The sequence below is a fragment of the Dama dama genome, chromosome 23 (assembly GCF_033118175.1).
Source record: "Dama dama isolate Ldn47 chromosome 23, ASM3311817v1, whole genome shotgun sequence".
Classification (NCBI taxonomy): domain Eukaryota; kingdom Metazoa; phylum Chordata; class Mammalia; order Artiodactyla; family Cervidae; genus Dama; species Dama dama.
The window spans coordinates 33133654-33155415 of NC_083703.1; the positions used below are offsets into that span (position 1 = coordinate 33133654).

Below are 21762 nucleotides of genomic sequence, written 5' to 3' on the forward strand. Positions count from 1 at the left end.
TCTGGATATTGAAAAACATTGATTTGTTATAGAGCATTGTTGTGCAAATAGGGACAGATTGAACTGAAAAACATTCAGCTGAAGGACTGAGAATATATGAAAATTTAAGCCACACTTGCTTAGATAAGCTTAGGCTTTAGTCTACTCATTGGCAGAGGTTATTCAAAGCTCTGTTTTCTTTTCTCCCATCTTATTTGACCCTGAGTAAATCATATAATGGAAGGATTCATACCTCTAGAAGTATGTTTGTGAATGATTTCAGGTGTTGTCATGGGGTTCCCCAAAATGGAAATTGAACGTATTCAACAATGGACCTAGTCATTTACATTTAGGTCACCAAAATTTATGTCTGTCTCTTCTTTTTAGATTCTTGGCTTACATATGCAGGAAACCTCAGAGTTTGGACATTTCTATGAAAACAAAGGGCATATTTGGAAACTGTTGGGATTAATTGGAGGCATCCATGGATTTTTCTTAATAGAAAAATGTTTTATTCTTCTTGTATCACCAAGTGCCGAGGTATATTTTAAATTTTATTTATCTTTTGCTTTAGAGCTTCATGATATTTGTCTTTTATTTCAGAGCTACTTGTTCAAAAGTAATTGGCATCTTCATGAGATTGTCTGTTTAAGGGGTCAGGCTCTGATTTCTAGAATGCTTAGATCATTCTGACAGACAGCATCCCTGTAAAGCATGATTATTAATTTTTCAAACATCTGTTGCTGTCCCATTACTATACTTGTTATAATCTGTTTTTTGGCCTTCATGGCTAGTTTAGAAATAGGAGACTATTTCACATTTGAGAATGAGGGGGTTTAAAGGTCTAGCTACCAATCTGTGTTTTGGGTATCTTTCCTAACTCAAAACAAAAAGCAAACAAAAATTTTGAAAAATTCATAAAACCACATCACTTTCTATCTTGCGTGTGTGCTAAGGGGCTTCAGTTGTGTCCAACTTCTTGCAACCCTATAGATTGTAGCCTGCCAGACTCCTCTGTCCATGGGATTCTCCAGGCAAGAATACTGGAGTGGGTTGCCATGCACTCCTCTAGGGGATCTTCCTAACCTAGAGATCAAACCCACGTCTCTTATCTCCTGCATTGGCAGGTGGTTCTTTACCACTAGTGCCATCTGGGAAGCCCTTTTTCTATCTTGCATGTATGCATGCTAAGTCACTTCAGTGGTATGTGATTCTTTTGCGACCCTATAGGCTGCAGTCCACCAGGCTCCTCTGTTCATGGGATTCTTCAGGCAAGAATTTTGGAGTGGGTTGCCATGCCCTCCTCTAGGGGATGACATTTAAAATTATGAAAACAAGAAACTCAAGAATGGAAATGGCAGCAAATCTTTTTTTTTTTTTTTTCAGCTTGAGTAATTGCTTTTACAGTGCCTGTTTTTGATCAATTTCTATATATATGATGACATGTAAAATGCAGTGTGGCTAATACATAGATTTCGTTTCTTCTTGCTCATATATATTATCCTATAAGAGAATAAGTGAACAGTTTTGTGGGATGTTTCAAAAAGGTAAATGCTGTCAAAAAAACTCCAGGAGGCTAAAATAAACTCCCTACAAAGTCCTGCAATTCTCCAGTCTTCATGGTTTTCTATTTATTTCCTAACTTTCTACCTGTTCACGTAGCTGTAAAATGCTTGTCTTAGGGCAAACATTAGTAGTCTTTTAAAATATTGACACTTTTTGTTTATCTTTCCTAGATTTATTCAAAATTTCTATTTTATGCATCAAAAATAGGGTGGGTTATGGATGGATAAAGGATGGTAGATAAATAGATGGATGATAAAATAGGTGTATAAAATGTTGATGGTAGGATTTAGGTAGTGAGTGTCTGAGTGTTGACGTCATAATTCTTTCAGCTTTTCTGTATATTTGAAACTTTTCACAATAGATTTTAAATGAAATTCTGTTAAAAAAAAAATAAAATTCTGTTAAAAAAAAATTCTGTTTTAATGAATCAGAGTGGTTCTTTGGCATGGGGTCAAGCTAGAGTGCTATCTATAACAATTCAGGAATTAGGAATGGCAGATTCAATCCCAACACTTACTCTAAAAGTTTAGGGGTTTAACCTCCACAAAAGGAGTTCTAATCTAAGCACTAAAGACAATACTAAAGGATCCCCATTTACGCACAAGAGACTACCATTCTTGGGCTGGAAAATTAATTTACAAAGCCAATATATCGACTTATGTGTAATAATTAGAAATGTAACCAGATGGAACTGAGAAGTAAATTCTGAATATCCAAAAATTATGCTTTTTTTTTTTTCCCCCAGATTGTTCTTGGACTTGTCAGGGAACTTAAAATGAGTTTTAAGAATGTAGTTTTGAGATGCATGACATTGTGTAAAAAAAAGGAATGTGAATATTTTAGAAGCTACATGTACTCTAATTGGTGAAAGTCTTTCTGGAGATATTAATTTAGTTGTTATAGGATGTAATACAGTTTCAGTTATCATCCTTTTGGATATCATTCTCCATCAGAAAGAACTCATAATTTAACTTTGTGGGAAATAAAAGTGACAATATAAAAAATACCACTCTTCAACCTTTGTAAATCATGACTAAAATTTTTGAGGTTGCATTCTTCAAGCACTGAGAATATGCATGATATTCAGGACAGTCCTGTGCTTTTCCATTTAGCAAGTATTTATCCTGATGAAATTCTCCCAATAATCTTTTTGTGTCATCTACCTCATTGGCCAGTAAACAAAATGTTAAATAGAATCATGGAATTGACAAAGGCTGCACCTGTGTTCTTCTGGCTTCAGCACTAATTTTAAACCATCCTTATCCAGCAGGACATGTCATTGGTTAACGGGCATGTGGCGCATTCCCGCCATCTTGCATTCAACCCTGAATTAAGTGACCAGTCAGGCAGAGGCAAATCTGCTTCAACTATCCAGTTGGTAGGTTACTGATCTGAAGTATTCTTCTGATTTGATCACCTTTTTTCTTTTATTCCTTGATAAATAGATGAAAATCAGTAGGCTAGATAAGTAGAATCCCCTCCTGATTTGCCTATTCTTGATCATGATAAATCCTGTTCGGAAAACTTTGTCAAGCACCTGAAGGCTGTTTTCAAGGGGTAAATGCATTTTCCATAGATTCAAGTCGCTTCTATCTGCACCTCTTTGAAACACATGTGGATCAGATTGACATAATATACATATCCTTCATCAAGTGTTTACAAGTTTTCATAAACCAGCTGACCTTGAGATTTCTCCATTCTGAGTAATCCTTTAGTCATGACTAGATGAGGCCAAATAAATGTTGAGCAAGGAATTAGAGTGTTTAGGAGTGGGGCATTCATTTTGTGATGTAGGAGAGAAGTGATTCTGCCTAAGAAGATGTCTCATAGTTAAGTGCCTTTTGTTACACTGAGTTTTTCACGACAAAGGTCTTCCATGTGAATTCTCAAAACAAAAGGGAGGAGACATATGTATACCTATGGCTGATTCATGTTGATGTATGACAGAAACCAACAAAAAATTGTAAATCAATTATCCTCCAACTAAAAATAAAGTATTTAATAAAACACACCCTCCAGTCAAGTTCAAAACAATATTCTCATTATAGTTCTTAAAGTCATAAGAAAAGGGACAGGAAAAAATGAGAGTGTATCACAGTTAGAAAACATGCCTCCCATAACCCTGATCTTGAAGGAGGGCATTACAGTTCAAGGGTAGATTCCCGAGTGGAGAGAAGTAAGCTATTCCTGAGACATTAACCTGGCAAAATACAAGTCTGGGAGTAGACTGCAGAGTTACAGCCAATTCAGAGAGATGAACATGAAGCATTTCTTTAAAATAATAGCTTTAAAAGCCTTATTGTGTTTAGTGTTTAGATACGTCACATGTGGTTTGAAAGAAGATAACTTCAAGTTGAGATCACACTTTTTGTTTTGTTTTGTTTTTGGCTGCACTGAACAGCTTGCAGGATCTTAATTCCCTGACTAGAGACTGAACGCAGGCCCCAGCAATCAAAGTGCTGAGTCCTAACCACTGGACAGCCAGGGAATTCCCTGAGATTAGTTTTTAAATCACTTTAATGGTAACCTCATTCTTTCTGTGTGAATGAAGGGTCCAGAGCCCCAAGATGCAAATAAGCAAAATTCTGATGCTAATGTAATAAGTTTAGAACAATTTGACTGTGCTATCTCACTAATAAGAGATTTCACCATTTCTTTTGTTCTTTAAGCTGCAAGATCAACCTGAAAAGAGATAGAAATAACATGAACTTTTAGGATTGTTTGATGGATCCAATTTCCTGTTTTTTAAGGAAGGAGAGGAACTCACAAATCCTTCCAGTCATCAAAGAATGTTTGCCTGTAAATTCCTTTACATAGTGTGACAATATAGAGCTTTTTGAGGGGAAAAAATCCTGGAATAAATATTTGAACTCCTGTCTTTTATTAGAATATAGACTCTTTTGATTATAATCAGGCTTTTCATATGATATAATTTAAAATCTTCACATTTTTCTTCCGTTTCTAGATCCACCAATTTCAGGCAAGAGTCCTGTCTACCTCCTTTAATCCTTCAGAACCCCTCTTCTCAGCCATCCTTCTCCAAAATTAGCCTATCATTACATCTTTTGAATAACTATTGTTATTCTAACATTTGAATGTTAGGTTTACCTTCTCTGTTTTACTTTTTAAAGAAGATGCCTGTCTCACATGAAATTTGTCTCAAAGTTTCCACAATTTTGGGTAATGTGAGTATATTTTCTAAAAATGCTCCATAGGCAGATATGAAGTATTCTTTTCACGTGCTAGAATAAGAATCTGAGGCCTAGAGAGGGAAAGTGACTTTCCTGAAATCGAAAATGAGTCAGTCTTTGAAATGAAATCATATCATCTCAGCTCTTAGAAGTCAATTTCAAAATCTCATTTCCCTGCCATGTGAAAGGATGAAAGACCTTTTCAAATATATTACTTTAGTAAGTTTGTGGATCTCCTTTACTAATGAGCAAGATTTTTTTTTTTACTGACTGGAAAACAACAGTAACAGCATCTTATGCTACAATGAATGAATTGAAATATTGGGTTTAAAAGGGCTTCTTCTCCACAATCCACTTGAAGATCAGAAGATGAATTCTAGATCCACGATCTGCCATACAGGAACAGGGTCAACTTTGGTCAAGAGTCAAGAATCATTTTTTCCTACAGCTTTTGGCTTTCATAAAGGCTTTCATAATTTAAGAGTGAATTACAGATGATCTAGGTAGCCTCTAGCTCTCTATGGAAGACTCTGATCTATGTAAGAGTGCTATTTTCATCTAAATGTGATAGTGGGAAAAAAATGTGCTTGCAGAGCCTCGGCTCTACCTTATATGTTTGTCTATGAAATTTAGAAATTCTTGTATACTCCAGAGGATCAAAATGTCTTCTGATAATCAACATAAATCCTCAGATGTTTCATTTTTCAATAAAATGATGACTATTGCTTATCTTTCCTCTTTTATTTTTTAATTTAAAATAGAAAGGCCCAGAAGATGCACAGGCAGCTGAAATTTCTATACCTAGTCTGAACACCCCCAACAGAAAAGGTGAGTACCAATTTAAAAAATCCAAACAAATATAGGAAGTGCCATAGAAAAAGGTTATATATCCTTTGAAATAAATATGTCAAAATCATATCCATTTCCTATTAGGTAAGTATGTATTTCATTATTAAAGCTTTTACAATGAAATTTTAAATAAAGGCTCATTTCTATTCTATCTTTGAAAACTACTACCATTAATATCAACTTTACTCCATTCTTTAAAAATGCTTTCCCCCATTGCTTATCTTTGCAACCCTGTGGACTATAGCCCGCCAGGCTCCTCTGTCCATGGGATTCTCCAGACAAGAATACTGGAGTGGGTTGCCATGCCCTCCTCCAGGGCATCTTCCTAATCCAGGGATTAAACCCATGTCTCCTGTCTCCTGCATTGGCACAGGGATTCTTTACCACTAACGCCACCTAGGAAGCCCTCTGGAAACTTAAATTAGTATAAATGCTTACGTGGTTATCAAGGCTCCTGTAAAATCCTGCTTATGTGGTGATTTGAACCTTTCACTTCCCATGAAGTTCCGCATCATGATTGGTTTCTTGTCTTCTATCACAGTCTACTGATAATTCATCACAAATGTCTTATCTCCTTTATTATACTGTTATTAGCATGGTGGAGTTCAAAGCAGTGCCAGCTCATTATTCACAGCTTATGCTAAAATTCACTTGTTTGTATAATTTACATCCAATCTTTTTCTTTCTAGGAATGCCCCTGTTTCTGAACTTGATTTACCAATTGTGGATTGGACTTGTTTCCCTTTTTCTCATGCTTCTGAATAATTCTTAAAACTCTTTTTTTTAAAGATCCATGTTGGTTTTCATCAGTTGCCCCATATTTCTCTCTGACATTACCATTTTGTAAACATACTTCTCAATATTTTAATGTTAAGTAGTCATAGTGAGTTATTCCCATTCTACCAGAATAAGTTACCTAATAAGAAAAAGAGCTATTTATTGAGTCCTTATATGCCAGGCACAATGCTAAAAACATGACATGGATTATCTCATTTAATCCTCTTACACTTTACTGAAGTAATAATTAATATCCATTTTATACAAATTAAGAGACCCCTCCTTAGAGAGGGTAAGTCACTGACCAGGACTACAACATTGAGGAACTAAGGAATGCTAATGCACCAACAATTTCCTTGTGATCATTCTTTCACACATGCATTCCTATATTTTTTTCAAATTCATTCATTTGTTCATCCATCCATTCAAGAAATGTTTGGGGATGTTTTAGGATGGTGTATGCATCAGGGAATAAAATTAGGAATGGCCTTTATCCCTAGTTTGCAATGTGGTTGAGGATTTAAATGTGAAGAGCAATGAACATGATGGTAACAATCACTATTCGGAATGTGTTTGATGTTTTAAATCCCGTAATTTCTTTCTATGATTCAAAATATATAACTACATAGTTCTTCCGATTCTATTTTCAGGACATTTCTAGTGATATTTTTAACTCCTGAATCTTTAGTTCCAGGAGAAATTTTAGAATGCCTGGCACTTAGAAGGTATATTAGAGACATTTCTTTGTATTTGTTTTTGGAAAAAAGGAAGAGGAAAGGCCACACCTAGTCAAATTAGGAGCAGAGACTGGTTGCTAGCTCAGAGAATAATGATGGTCTTATTCAAATGTTTTGTAGGCCTCATATCTTTCCACTTCAGATATCAAGCTTGGCATACAGAATGAACAGTGAACAAATCCAAATTTGATTGCCCAACCACCATTTTTGCCAGGGACATATTGAATTAGCTTCAAATATTTGATTCCTTGTTTTTTATTACCTCATTGGTAGAGCTCAGGATGTGAAGGTCTATCCACAGTCTGATTTAAATAAACAAAAAGCAACATGATACCATATCCAATCCATGTATCACCATGGAAAACCTCTGATAAGTCAGAAATGTGGAACTCAGTATGACTGCCAGGTTCCTAAGGAAAGGAAAAATATTGAATATTATCAATAGTTCTATAGTGAGTACATTGATTTGTCAATGCATTCTTGTCTTATCTTCCAGTGGATAATGTTGCAATTATCTTAACCAGTATGCACATTGTGTTCCTTATAGCTTATATGCAAATATATATATTTGCCTGTGGCTTGTTACATGGTCATGATCTGACATTTATAACCCCACATCAGTGATAATAAAATAATAGGCGACAAAAATAGGCTGGACGGTTTCTTGGCAGAGTATAAATTGGGTAAAGATTTTCCATCTGAATATATGCTATTAATATCAAAACTGTATGTAGGCATGCACACAGAAATTGGGAATCACAATTTATTTGTATGCTACAAAATTGTCAAATGCATTACTTTCAATTGCTTTTTTTTTCCCCCAAAGAAGAGCTTTACTTCTGAAAACTGGCAGGAACAGCTCAAGTGACCTCTTTGCATTATTAGGTTCAGAGAGCTTCCAGGCAATGACAATAAGAACTCTCTCTAATTCAATAATTTGATATTTATTCTGTATTTTCCTTACCTTTGCCTAAAATCTTCTCATTTTTACTAAGGAAGAAAATGAATTATGAAACCACAAGAACGATAGAATTGAGTCTCACAGAGATGATTCTAAATAAAGAATGATTTTGAGAAGTGAAATACTTGGGATGTCTTTACAACACAGTCAGTACACTTACCCCCTGGCCGATAGTCTGGGCTAGATCTGCTGTTTACTGAAGTTCCTTTTTTCACAGTATGGGCTATGAAATGTTACATTGTATTCCCCCAATAAAATAACAAATCATATTGTAATATAGTCCCTCCACCACCTCAGATCCAATAACAGAAATGAGATGACCTCTTCCTATTTTCATGGGTGTCCTGTTGTTAGAATATTGTGTGCAGTTCTAATAGTAACAATAGCAACTTCTCAAACCAGTCACATAATTTATATCAACTGACTAAATAATTTTTAGACTACAGCAATTGATTTTAATGACTCTTCTCATCAAGTGGTATACCTAAGTAGTTCACTGTCATGATATGTGTTTATCCCTGAAATACTTTTTGTACTTGTTAATGCTTCTACCCCAAATACTAATATGCAATTTCAGGTTTTTGAAAGCAGAAATTCTGTCTGTTAAAAACTTGAGCCCAATTAATGATCTAATTATTTCATTAATTAAATCCATTATGGTCCAATTTATTTCTTTGGTTGTCTCCTTAATCAGATAATGTATACGATATAATAGAATCCCAAGAAGACAGCTTCTCCCTACTTTATTGGGCATCTAGTTGGTCTGCTGCTGCTGCTGCTAAGTCGCTTCAGTCGTGTCCGACTCTGTGCGACCCCATAGACGGCAGCCCACCAGGCTCCCCTGTCCCTGGGATTCTCCAGGCAAGAACACTGGAGTGGGTTGCCATTTCCTTCTGCAATGCATGAAAGTGAAAAGTGAAAGTCAAGTTGCTCAGTTGTATCCAACTCTTAGCGACCCCATGGACTACAGCCTACCAGGCTCCTCCGTCCATGGGATTTTCCAGGCAAGAGTACTGGAGTGGTCTAGTGCTGAATTATTTTTCTGAAAGACAAAATACTTAGTAATTTTTCCAAAGCTAACTTTGGAATCACAAGTGTTGGCAGTGGTTCTATCATAGTCACATTTAGGGGGTGAAGGGACAGTGGGGGGTTCTTAGCACCAACCAGAAAGGGGGGTGAACACAGGGGGGCAGGAGGTTGACAGTTGACTCCAGCAGATTGACACGAGGAACAGTCTGATTCAGGGGCCAGTTTTGGAAAATAGACTCTATTTTAACGACATTCTGCCCACAAGTTCTTAAATTATTTAAAAATGCTTTACAAAGATTTATGTGGAAATGTCATTGAACGTATTTTGGAAAGTTATAGCAGTATTATTTTTATTTTCTTCTTTTTGCACACCTGAGTAGGGGGTTAGAAGAGCAAATATAGTTAATTTCCTAATTACTTGAACCCATTAGAAAAGCAGCGACCATACCTGCAAGAGTGCCATATCGCATCTCTAGTCCTGACTTATTTTGAATGCTGAAACAAAGTAGTTACTTAATCTGATGCGATTTAAGAATGTCAAGGATGGAAGGGAAAAGTGGTTGTAACTGAAGGATTCCATGAACTGTGTTGTGCTCTGTTAATGCTTCTTACACCTTTATTTTATTCTTTAGGCAAAACCATTAGCTTGCTAGCAATAATGATTCTGGTTGGGGACAGCCTGCATAATTTTGCAGATGGCCTAGTAATAGGAGCAGCCTTCTCCTCTTCATCTGAGGCGGGAGTAACCACGACTATTGCTATCTTGTGTCATGAAATTCCCCATGAAATGGGTAAGTCTGAGAGTAGAATCACTGCCTCCTTCTTGTTGGGAAAATCATAATATATTTCTTGCCATGATTTACTAGGCTTCTTTTTCCAACACATAATTGAAAGATGAATACTTTCTGTTCATAATTTATTTAAACCATCAAAAGCAGAGAAGTAGGAAGAAAATTCCTGTACCTCAAGATAGAATTCAATTAGGCTCCTTTATATTTCTTGGAGCCAGAAGTGACTCTTTTTGGATTCTGGAGAATTCTCTACAGCAGAGAGACTTTCAGAGAAACCTCCTTTTGAAGAACATCAGTAAAAACTTCCAAATTTGCATATGAAATGTGGGGAAAACATTAAGAGGGGAATTGGATCCATTATGTTAGCACACAGGCCAATGAGATAAAATAACACTTAAATTAAAGCCAAACCATGGTTTCATCAACCTGATTTATACAAAATGTCTAAAACCAAGCGTGACATTGAAATGACAGGCATGTGGTAGCAGATGCACAAAAGACTCTCTTTCTGGATAATCTTAATAACCCATGTAATTCAAATCCTGCCTCCCAGAAACCAAGAAGAGACAGAGTAGTCATTTCTGAAACAGGTCCAGAAAGAGGAGAGGCTGGTCCAGATACACGTGTGCCCTTGAGAGAGGGCCCTTCTTGGTAGTCCCTTTCTCATCTCACTTTCATGTTTATATTGCCCACTTGGGCCACCCCTGACCTCTTGGGTTCTGTGTCTGTTGCCCAAAGTCCTATCACTGATCATCACTGACTATTCCTCTCTAAGGAGTTTATCCAGGGCCCTTCCTGAATCCATCAAAACTTATGGTCTGGGAGCCATGTATGGTCTTGTTTTGACTACTGTGATAAAAACCACAGTTTTTTATCTGTGGGTGACAGTCTGTGCTAGGCCAACAAAGATGTCTTAAGATCTGTTCATTAGATTAATTATGCAATAGAACTAGGAAAACTGAGTCCCTGGGCTGCCTCTTATTTTTTTTAATTATTGAAGTACAGTTGATTTATAATATTGTGTTCATTTCTGCTGTGCAGCACAGTGACTCAGTTATATACATATATGCATTCTTTTTAAAATTCTTTTTCATTATGTGTCTTTATTGAATTTCATCCTCTTCTTAATTCCCTAAAACTAAGAAATAGAGCCTCTCAGATTAACAGATCATCCTTCTTTTGGAGGAAAAGTGTGGAGAGAATAAGGTCGTTTTTCTCTAGTCACTGAGGCGGTAAAACATTTTCTAAAGGAAAAATGTGTTTTCCAAACAAATTTTTGCATTAATTTTAAAATCTCCTATTAAGTCATCATTTTCTCTTTCCCCGCAAAAGTTCCTGCATAAGTTAAAAAAAAAAAAAGAAAAAGAAAAACCCATGTGATGTTTACTACCTTGGGATTTTGCCTGGCAAGTTTCCAGCTAAAAAGATTTAGAAATCCCAGGGCAGCAAGTCCTTTATTTTGCATTTGTCTAAGTTGAAAATGTCATAGGACATTAGGAAGTAAAGAGTATGTCACACTTCTCTCTGTATATACTACCTCCTGGAACAGTAAAAGGAATAGAACTTTTGAAATGTAGTTTCCTAAAGTGTAAAGAGTTGGGCTATAAATTCTTGAGAAATATAGGAAAGTGTTTTTTTAACCAGTCATTCAATTTTACTGATAAAATCAACCCCAATTGCTGAAATTTAAAACAGATTTCATAATAGCACAGGTCTCGAACAAAGGCATCATTGGTTAAATGATAATTCTGTTTTCTTTTCTCTTAAATTTCAGGAGACTTTGCTGTGCTCCTAAGCTCTGGACTTCCTGTTAAGATTGCCATCTTGATGAATTTTATAAGTGCTTTAACTGCCTTCATAGGACTGTATATTGGCCTCTCAGTATCAACAGATCCATGTATTCAAAACTGGATCTTAACAGTTACTGCTGGGATGTTTTTATATTTATCCTTGGTGGAAATGGTAAGTTTTGTGGTTTTTCCTGTTTTGTTTTTCCAAACACTAAAAATGTAAAACAGAGAAAAAGACAAAATGGAAGGATCAAGGGTGAAAAGAGAAGACTATAGATAACAACATAAAAGACTAAAGAAGTATTCTGTGTAATCCAAAAAAAGTAAGCAGGCAGAAGAAATATAACTTGAGATTCAGAAAATACTGACATTCTTTAAGTCAATTTCAGTGGAATGAATGAAACCTTCCTAATTCTCCAAAAGGCATCATCAGTTCATTCTGCTCCAGCTTTGCATCTGTAGAAGATGCCTAAACTTCCAACTGAAGAACAAAAAGTTTTTTTAAAATAGCCAGCCATTTTGTTTATACATTAGCAAATATTGGGTTGGCCAAAATCTTTGTTTGGGTTTTCCTGTACCGACATCTTGGCCAACCCAACATTTCAGTTGACTTTGTCATTAAGTTAAAGAACTGTTTGGCTTAATGAAACAACCCTATTTTTAAAAAAATGATTTAAGTTTTAATTGCCAAAGCACTATCATGCTGGTGAAAAGAGAAAGATTATTATGTATTGTGTCTCTAAATTTGCAATACATTTTTCCTGAAGAAGTTCTTGCTGACACCAGTGGTTAATCCAATCATCATTTTTCATTCTCTGTAATCTTATGAAGTAATTGAACCTGGGAAATTTCACATTTTTGCCTCTTAAATTCTAATCTCTGCAAGATAAACCTGTTTTTTAAGGTCACCTTCTATTAGACTTGCTTACAACTTACATGTCTTAAGATGAGAGTCATAATGATTATCCTGTCTCATGGGTGGGAATAAGGCAAGTAAAAATGGCATACACTAACAAAAGAAATATTTAAGGCTTAAAATCAATAGAAAGCCAATCTGATCAGAAATAAAATATGTGATTACATATATCCTGGAGCTGAAAAGTAAAATAAACAATCTTGAAGGTCATATTTGGAATAGGACCATTGGGGTTGACTAGTGAATCCAACAATTGTCCCAGAAGTAAGTAAAGAGAATGTTTCATAAAGAAAAAAAATTTGGAAGCCAGAAACTGGACTGATATGACCAGAACAGTGCATTCTATAGGCAGAATTCAAGAAGGGGACTCATCAAGGTAAACTATCATCTTCAACCCCACTGTAGGGACTTCCCTGGTGGTCCAGTGGTAGGACTCCATGCTTCCCTGCGGGGGGGTGGGGTGGTGGTGGTGGTGGTGTGGGTTTGACCTCTGGTTGGGGAACTAAGATCTTGCATTCTGCATGCAGCATGGCATGGCCGAAATAAATGTGGACTTAAAAAATATTCACAACCTGAAAGCTGAGAGTTAAGTTTTTTATCAGTGGGGATTTTTAGGACTTCAAGCCTGGAAGACAGCATCTCAAGTAAGCCTAAGAGCTGCTCCAAGGAGGTGAAGGGAGGGGTCAGCTTATAGAGAAGTTTTGCAACAAAGGGCAGGTAGTCTGAACATCCAAAGATTTTTGTAAATTGAAACCAGATATCTCAAGTTAAGGGTATGGAAGTATTCCTCCTTTCATAAAGGAAGGTATTCCTCCTTTCAAAAAGAATTCAGCATTTTTCTGTGCATGGGAAGATCAAAGAATCTGGCTCAAAGAAATCATTCCTTTGATATGCACCTCAGCTATCTGGAGCCAGTATCCTGTGTTTTCACACCCTGAGTTTCCTCAGGGCTCACTGTAGGGAGTGGCTGCAGTCTGATGGCTGCTAGATGCAGATATTGTTTGCTTCCTGAGTTCTCTCAGGGCTCACCAGCTCGCTGGAGTGCGGCAATCTCTGATGAAGGTGTGACATACTTTGTTTACTAATATGGCAGGAAACATACCATTTCTCACAAACAAACAAACCACTTAAATGCTTCTGAGTCTTTGATATTTTTTCTTAATTTTTATGAGATTCAAAAAAGCAAGGTAAACACCGAAATGTACTTCCATGTTTGGGAATGTTCTTACATATTATCTGTGATACTCAGGAAATTTCCCACTCATATAGTGAAGATAGTCAAAAGTACTATAGCAAATTCTATCCATCTTTTCTGAACCCCAATCCCCAACCTGCAATCAATGTTATCAAATTGTATAATTCTCCCAAGTTGAGAAGTCTGGATGTCTAGCCTTGTGTGACTTAGAAAACACATGGCCACTGACCACTGAATGTTGTGAGCTGCTTTCTGTTTAAAATGTCTGCAGATCCATCTTTAAGTTCATTCTTAAGCCTCCTGATTTTCAGCTTTGTATTTCTAATTCCCTTCCTCTTTTTGAGTTCATCAAGGGGCAATTTCTATGTTACTTGAAGTTGATTTTGTATCTTAATATGGTCTGGATCTCTCTTCAAGTATGATGGATGTTTATGTATGAAGTCAATCTTTTCTCTTTCTCCCAAAATTGACCTGAGGAGATTATCAGGAACCATTTGAGCCCTAAGCTAAATACATCCTTTTCCCCTCAAAGTTTCTCCTCCCAGTCTTGTAAGGATAAAGAATTGCTTGTAAGAAAACAGTGTGGTTGACATCCTATGAAATTCCAACTAGAAGAAATCCTGACCTTATTGCAAATTACTATTGGCCAAAGAAAAACTAGCATCCTGGCAAAAAGACAGGAAAGAAAATACTCTGAGTTTCCTGGGGCTACTTCCTATAATCCAGGTCGCCTGCTCTCACGGCCTTTTGAGTAACTTCTAAACAAATACAGCCCTTTCACATAGCGGCAAGTTTAACCGTTGTTGTACTCTGGGGCTGTGCCAAAGAAAATACTCTTGTCATTTCAAGGGAAGAAAACAAGGTTTCAAGACTGTACAACAGCAAAGAAAATAAATGACAGTAACTAAAGGGTAAGGAGGAATACTTTCATACCCTGGCTATTTACCAAAGCTTGGAAATGTACCAGGCACCTTCTGAGCAGGGTTAATGTGAAAAGATTAGCTATATTTTTGCCCTGCTTATTTGTTTCAAAGTAATCAGCTGTGTTATTTCAAACTCCTAAAAAGAAAAGAACTCAAAGAATTGGGCCATTTGTTGACAGTGATGCCAACAAAGCAGAAAGTCTTCACCAGGGCAGTCAGCCAGCCCCAAATTCTCCAAAGTGGTGTTGCCATATCCAAGCACACCAACTTCCAGTTACACTGAATGGTTTCTAAAGGAAATTAAGAATGAATGCAGCTCTGGGTGGCCAGAGGAAATTCATTCTCTGTTAGAAAGATCCATGTGGGTTTCCCCAAGCAGAGTCTAAGACAAAGGCCTCTGTGAAGTCAATTCACTTGAGAGGTGATCTCAGGAAGCCTGAGGGAAGGACAGGTGGAGTGAAACAAAGAATGATAAAAAGTCACTAAGACAATGGGTTTTTATTAAGTTCAACACTGCCACATGGCATCCTCCATACAAGACCTTCTGAGGGTGCTTCTGTCCCTGTCGTTCATCTGTCCCATAAGTAACCACCCCCCCACCCACACTTCAGGTCATGGATGCCTGAGTGCCAAGGGCATTCACTGGCAGTTCCATGCCCTCACATGAATGGCAACACAGGAAGAATGTAGCATGGACCTGAAGCAAGGCTCGGTGCAGGATAGTTAATGCCCTCTTGGAACCGGTCTCTGCAGCAGTAGCTGGGGTGAGAGATGGGCTGAAAGAATATAAAATAGCACACATGTACTGGCCATTAGCAGTTGACACTATCTGCCCCTCAAATATGTTTTGGTCTCCTTTACTTTAAAGTTCCATCTACACCAAAGCCCCTGCATGGTGGTAGCCAGTCAAAAACTCCACGAAGAGTTAACCCAAGATAGTCAGTAGAAACCATCTCTAAACCCTACTGGTCTTGAGGAAGTTTTTTTTTTTTTTTTTACTTTTTTTTTCTTTTTAAAAATTATTTCATTTATTTGTTTTATTTTTAGGCTATGCTACATGGCATGTGGGGGCTTCCTTATTGGCTCAGTGGTGAGGTAAAGAATCTGCCTGCAAATGCAGGAGTCAAGGGTTCTATCCCTGGGTTACAAAGATCCCCTGGAGAAGAAAATGGCAACCCACTCCAGTGTTCTTGCCTAGGAAATCCCATGGATGGAGGAACCTGTTGGGCTACAGCCCATGGGATCCCAAAGAGTCAAACATGATTTAGCAACTAAACAACAACATGCTACATGTGGGATCCTATTTCCCTAATCAGGGATTGAACCCACGTACCCTGCATTAAAAGCATGGAGTCTTAACCACTGGACCACCAGGGAAGTCCTGAGACAATATTTGATATTCATGATTTCTGTCCTTCCAGCACCCTATCTTGATTCTCCCCACCTTCAGGCACCTCTTCAGCTGATTAGGATTTCTTTCCTGATAGGGACACCCAGTTCTTCCCTATAGGGATCTGCTTTGTTTCTGTCAGGCCATATTTCCTGTGGTTGCCTGTTCACCATTGTCACCAGGTATGGAAGCACCAAGAGAGGCTCCAAGAAATTCTCAGGTCTCTAGATACAGTCCTTGCTGCCTCCATTGTGTAGCAGTTACCCTGACTCCACATGGTAACCATTGACAATTGCTCCCACCAGCACAGTAACTTTTTCTCTATTAGTTGATTGATAGGCATGAGGTGCTCAAATGACCACATGGTAGTCATAACTTCAAGTTCAGTGGAAGTGTTCCCTGGTGCATTTTCCTCAAGAATAACTATCTCTGTTATCTGATGGTGCTAGAGTTTTCAGGAACAGGAAGCACAAATTCTACAAGCAGAAAAGCTGGCAGTGATTATATACCATTGTTCCATGATTTCCCCTATTGTTCCTGCTCTTATTTCTTCCTTCTCCTCACTTTGCATTTAATTTTCTGATCAATTTATGGCTTTATGAGGTAGAATGATGTATCATTGACTTTAAATCTCTTCTTCTTTTCTAGTGTAAGCATTGAAAGCTGTAAATTTCCCTCTAAGCACTGCTTTGCAGAATCTCATGTACTTTATTTTATTTCATTTCAAATATTTATTTATTTGACTTCACCAGGTCTTAGTTGTGGCATGTGGGATCTTTAGTTGCAGCCTGTGGTTCTAGTTCCCTGACTAGGGATCAACTTCATTGGGAGTGTGGAGTCTTAGCCACTGTACCACGGGGGAAGTCCCCTCTTGTGTATTTTCATATGTTCTGTTTCCAGTACAGATCATTTTGAAATGTTTTTAAACATTCTAAACATCTCATAGTTTTTATTGGACCCATGTGTTATATGGAAGTATGTTGTCTCATTTCTCAATATTTGTAATCTAAAAAAATGGATTATAGTTAAATTTATTTTAATACTTGCTTAGTCAGAAAATATACTTTAATTATTTTAGCCTTTGAAATGTTTTGAGACTTGCTTTATGGCCCAGAGTATAGTCTAACCTGGTAAATGGTCTCATATTGGGTGAAGGTTTCTGTGAATGCCAATTAAGTCAGGCTGGTTGATAGTATTCATATTTTCAAATTCTGTATTAATTTTTTCTACACTAGTTCTGTTTTATGCAAGAAGTTAGAATACACGCCAATATTTATGGGTTTACTTATTTCTTTCTTAGTTCTATCAATTGTGTTTCATGCACTTGAAGCTCTGTTACTAGACACATCCATATATAGGGCTGTTATGTCTTCATGATTGAACTGATACTTTTATCATGATGAATGATTCCTCTTTGCCTGATATAAGTATAGTCACACCTGTTTTCCTGCTTACTATTTGCATAGAATATGGAAAGTAAGGGGTGGGGCTTTGATAGAGTATTTGAAGTGACATAACAGAGAAATGTCTGATATAATCAGCAATGTCTGTGATTAATATGTTAGCATCCATGTATCTTGTTTATCTAATTTCTCTAAGTCTTTTTTATAACCAGATCTGTTGGTTTGCTGTCTTTTTTGTACTCCCATCTTTGCTACAAAGGTTTCCTGGGATTTGTTCTTTATAGTTATAGTGGCTGCCCAAAAATATACATGTCCTAATCTTGGAAGCTTGTGACTATGTTATCTCACATGTCAAAAGAGACTATGCAGATGTGATTAAGGTTTAGAACCTGGAGATGGGGAAATTACCCAGTTTCTCATAAAGATGGTGCACATGTGCTCATTTCCATTTTGCACATTAATAACCATGATGATGAAAATGGCACAATAGTTATAACTACATAAAAATATGTGCTAGGATTCAAAAGAGACTTGATGTTATTTGGCTTATAATGTGTAGATGCTACACCAAAAAGTGTAATTTTCAGAAAATTTTAGCTTCTTAAAACTTAAAAATAAAATTCCTGACAATTGTAATTACTAATTCATAGTCAAATCTGTTGTTGTTGTTGTTCAGTCACAAAGTCATATCCAACTCTTTTTGACCCCACGGACTGCAGCATGCTAGACTCCTCTGTCCTCCGCCATATCCCAGAGTTTGCTCAAGTTCATGTCCATTGAGTTGGTGATGCTATCTAACCATCTCATCCCCTTCTTCTGCTTTCAATCTTTCCCAACATCAGAGTCTTTTCCAATGAGTTGGCTCTTTGTAACAGGTGGCCAAAGTATTAGAGCTTAAGCATCAGTCCTTCCAACAAATATTCAGGGTTGATTTCCTTTAGGATTGACTGGTTTGATCTCCTTGTAGTCTGAGGGACTCTTAAAAGGCTTCTTCAGCACCACAACTTGAAAGCATCAATTCTTCAGCATGTTATGGTCCAACTCTCACATCCATTCATGACTACTGACCTTTGACTACACAGACCTTTGTTGGCTAAGTGATGTCTCTGCTTTTTAATATGCTGCCTAGGTTTGTCATAGCTTTCCTTCTAAGGAGCAAGCACCTTCTAATTTCATGGTCTCAGTCACTGTCCTCAGTGATTTTGGAACCCAAGAAAATAAAATATGTCACTGTTTCCACTTTTCTCCCTTCCCATTTGCCATGAAATGATGGGACTGAATGCCATGATCTTAGTTTTCTGAATGTTTAAGTTTCAAGTCAGCTTTTTCACTGTCCTCTTTCACCCTTATCAATAGGTTCTTGAGTTCCTCTTCATTTTCTGCCATTAGAATGGTATCATCTGCATATCTGAGGTTGTTAGACTAATTCAAATTAGCCAGGGTTGTTGTTGTTGTTTAGTCGCTCGGTTGTGTCTGACTCTTTGTGACCCCATAGACTGCAGCACACCAGGCTTCCCTGTCTTCCACCATCTCCAGGAGTTTGCTCAAACTCATGTCATTGAGTCGGTGATGCCATCCAACCATTTCATCTTCTGTTGTCCTCATCTCCTCCTGCCTTCAATCTTTCCCAGCATCAAGGTCTTTTCTAATGAATCAGCTCTTCTCATCAGGTGGCCAAAATATTGGAGCTTCAACTTCATCTTCAGTCCTTTCAGTAAGTATTCAGGATTGATTTCCTAAATATTCCAGTGTTAGGCATAGGTTAACTATCTTGTTTTTTAAAAGTAAGGTTTACAGTTTTAAAAGAAACATACATAACATTTTCTCTTAATTACCCTGGATTATCTGGATGGTCCAAATTTAACCACCAGTTCTTAAAGGTGGAAAGCCTTCCCCAGCTGTGGTCAAAGAGGTATCATAAAAGAGGATTCAGAGAGATTTGAGGTTGCTGAATTCGAGGTTGGAGGAAGTGGACCAGGAGCCAAGGAATGCAGGCAGCCTCTAGAAACTGGAAAAGGTAAGGAGACAGATTCTCCTCTAAAGAATCCAAAATAGTTAAGTGACAAGTTACTGAACCTCAGGTCTGGCTGCTCAAAAATCAATACCTGAGAGATAGTTGTTGGTAGAAAGGAAAATTGCTTTTAATCAGAATGCTGGTAATCTATGGAGATAGTGGACTCAGTACCCCCCCAAAACCATCTGCAAAGATTCTACTCAGTCATGAAAGTTTTTAAAGGGAAAAGGGAAGTCATCACAGTTAATCACTGAGTTGAGGGGGTCAGAGTCATCACCATCCCTCACTGCATATAGGCTTGTCAACTTCTTGTGATCTTTCTTTAGATGCTATCGTGTTCACACAGTTTGTTCATGAGATTACTGAAGAGGGAACAAGGGAAGAGATCTGGTCATCCGTTAATTACTTATTCTTCTTTTCTATTTCTTTCATCTACAGAAAGCACCAACAAGGTAGGCAAGGTATTGTGTGATCATAGCATCTGATGGGGTGCTTGGGCTGGAAATGAGTAGAATATGGGGGCGCATGATTTAAAAGTTAGTTACAATGTAGTTTTGCTAAATTGATGGGGAAAGAAGGTTTCCTGCTATGAGCGATTTCCACGAAGAACTGCTTACAAGTCTCTCCTGTCAGATATCATTCCATTTCGATGGGATTAGGGATGAAGGGCCATCTTCTATAACTGCCTTATGCTAAGAAAGGGCATCAAGGACTTAATGTGAAAGATATTGGCATGGGTTTGAAGCACCTCTTTGCTGACAGTTTTAGTTGCCTATTTGCATATATGAGCAGAACAAGCTACAATTATTTTGATGCCCACAAAAATACAGATTGTTAGGAGCAGTATTGTTAATGCAATTTTCTTAAGGCCAGTTCTTGGAATGCTGCTAACCAGAGACTCCTTTGTGCTCAAGAGGGAGCAGCTTATATCACGGCTGCAGTCTGCTCATCACGCAGTTGGCGTTTCCCCTCTGGGGGCAGTTATAATACCTGTCAAACAACTCAGACATGTATATTAGACACTGAATCTGTGACCCCGTTGTCCTAATCTTTAATTGCTTGCACCTGCTCTTTTGGGACCCAGGAAGGGCTGGGAGACATCAGCTTTTCTACAAACAAGAGACAAGAAACACGGAGGAGGCTTTTTACTTGGGGGAGGAGGGAGCGGAGCCCACAGTATTCTGCTTGGTTCCAAACGCATTGATTTGACTGGAGTACAGTTGCTTTACAATGTCATGTTAGTTTCTGTGTACAGCGAAGTGAATCAGCTAGACATATACATATATCCCCTCTTTCTTGGATTTGCTTCCCACTTAGGTCACCAGAGAGCACTGAGTAGAGTTCCCTGAGCTATATAGTAGGTTCTTATATATTATCTATTTTATGTGCTCTGTTGTGTCTGACCAAGATTGAACCCGAGTCTCCTATGTCTTCTGCATTCGCAGGCAGATTCTTTACCATTGAGCCACCTGGGAAGCCCTGTTTTATACATAATATCAATAGTGTATAATTGTCAATCCCAATCTCTGAATTCATCTTGACCCCCCTTTCCCCCTTGGTATCCATAAATTTGTTCTCTGTATCTGTGTCTCTATTTCTGCTGTTATAGAACTATAAGATAAATTTGTGTTTTAAATTTGTTGTTTTATAGTCAACCACTTGTAAAAGAATGAAACTAGAACACTTTCTAACACCATACACAAAAATAAACTCAAAATGGATTAAAGATCTAAATGTAAGACCAGAAACTATAAAACTCCTAGAGGAGAACATAGGCAAAACACTCTCCGACATAAATCAAAGCAAGATCCTCTATGACCCACCTCCCAGAATATTGGAAATAAAAGCAAAACTAAACAAATGGGACCTAATGAAACTTAAAAGCTTTTGCACTACAAAGGAAACTATAAGTAAGGTGAAAAGACAGCCCTCAGATTGGGAGAAAATAATAGCAAATGAAGAAACAGACAAAGGATTAATCTCAAAAATATACAAGCAACTCCTGCAGCTCAATTCCAGAAAAATAAATGACCCAATCAAAAAATGGGCCAAAGATCTAAACAGGCATTTCTCCAAAGAAGACATACAGATGGCTAACAAACACATGAAAAGATGCTCAACATCACTCATTATCAGAGAAATGCAAATCAAAACCACAATGAGGTACCATTACACGCCAGTCAGGATGGCTGCTATCCAAAAGTCTGAAAGCAATAAATGCTGGAGAGGGTGTGGAGAAAAGGGAACCCTC

At 37.5% G+C, this 21762-nt stretch overlaps 1 protein-coding gene across 3 annotated transcripts in view; it reads left to right on the forward strand.

The window, feature by feature from the left end:
- Positions 1-21762, forward strand: part of SLC39A12 (solute carrier family 39 member 12) — a 79802-nt gene that overhangs the window by 40050 nt on the left and 17990 nt on the right. The window contains exons 7-11 of one of the 3 annotated variants that reach the window (XM_061125737.1): positions 367-519; positions 2813-2923; positions 5498-5564; positions 9722-9880; positions 11655-11842. In XM_061125737.1, the coding sequence (XP_060981720.1) occupies positions 367-519; positions 2813-2923; positions 5498-5564; positions 9722-9880; positions 11655-11842 (678 nt within the window). The remainder of the gene's footprint in view (positions 1-366; positions 520-2812; positions 2924-5497; positions 5565-9721; positions 9881-11654; positions 11843-21762) is intronic. The other 2 variants (XM_061125738.1, XM_061125739.1) reach the window with 2 other exon arrangements.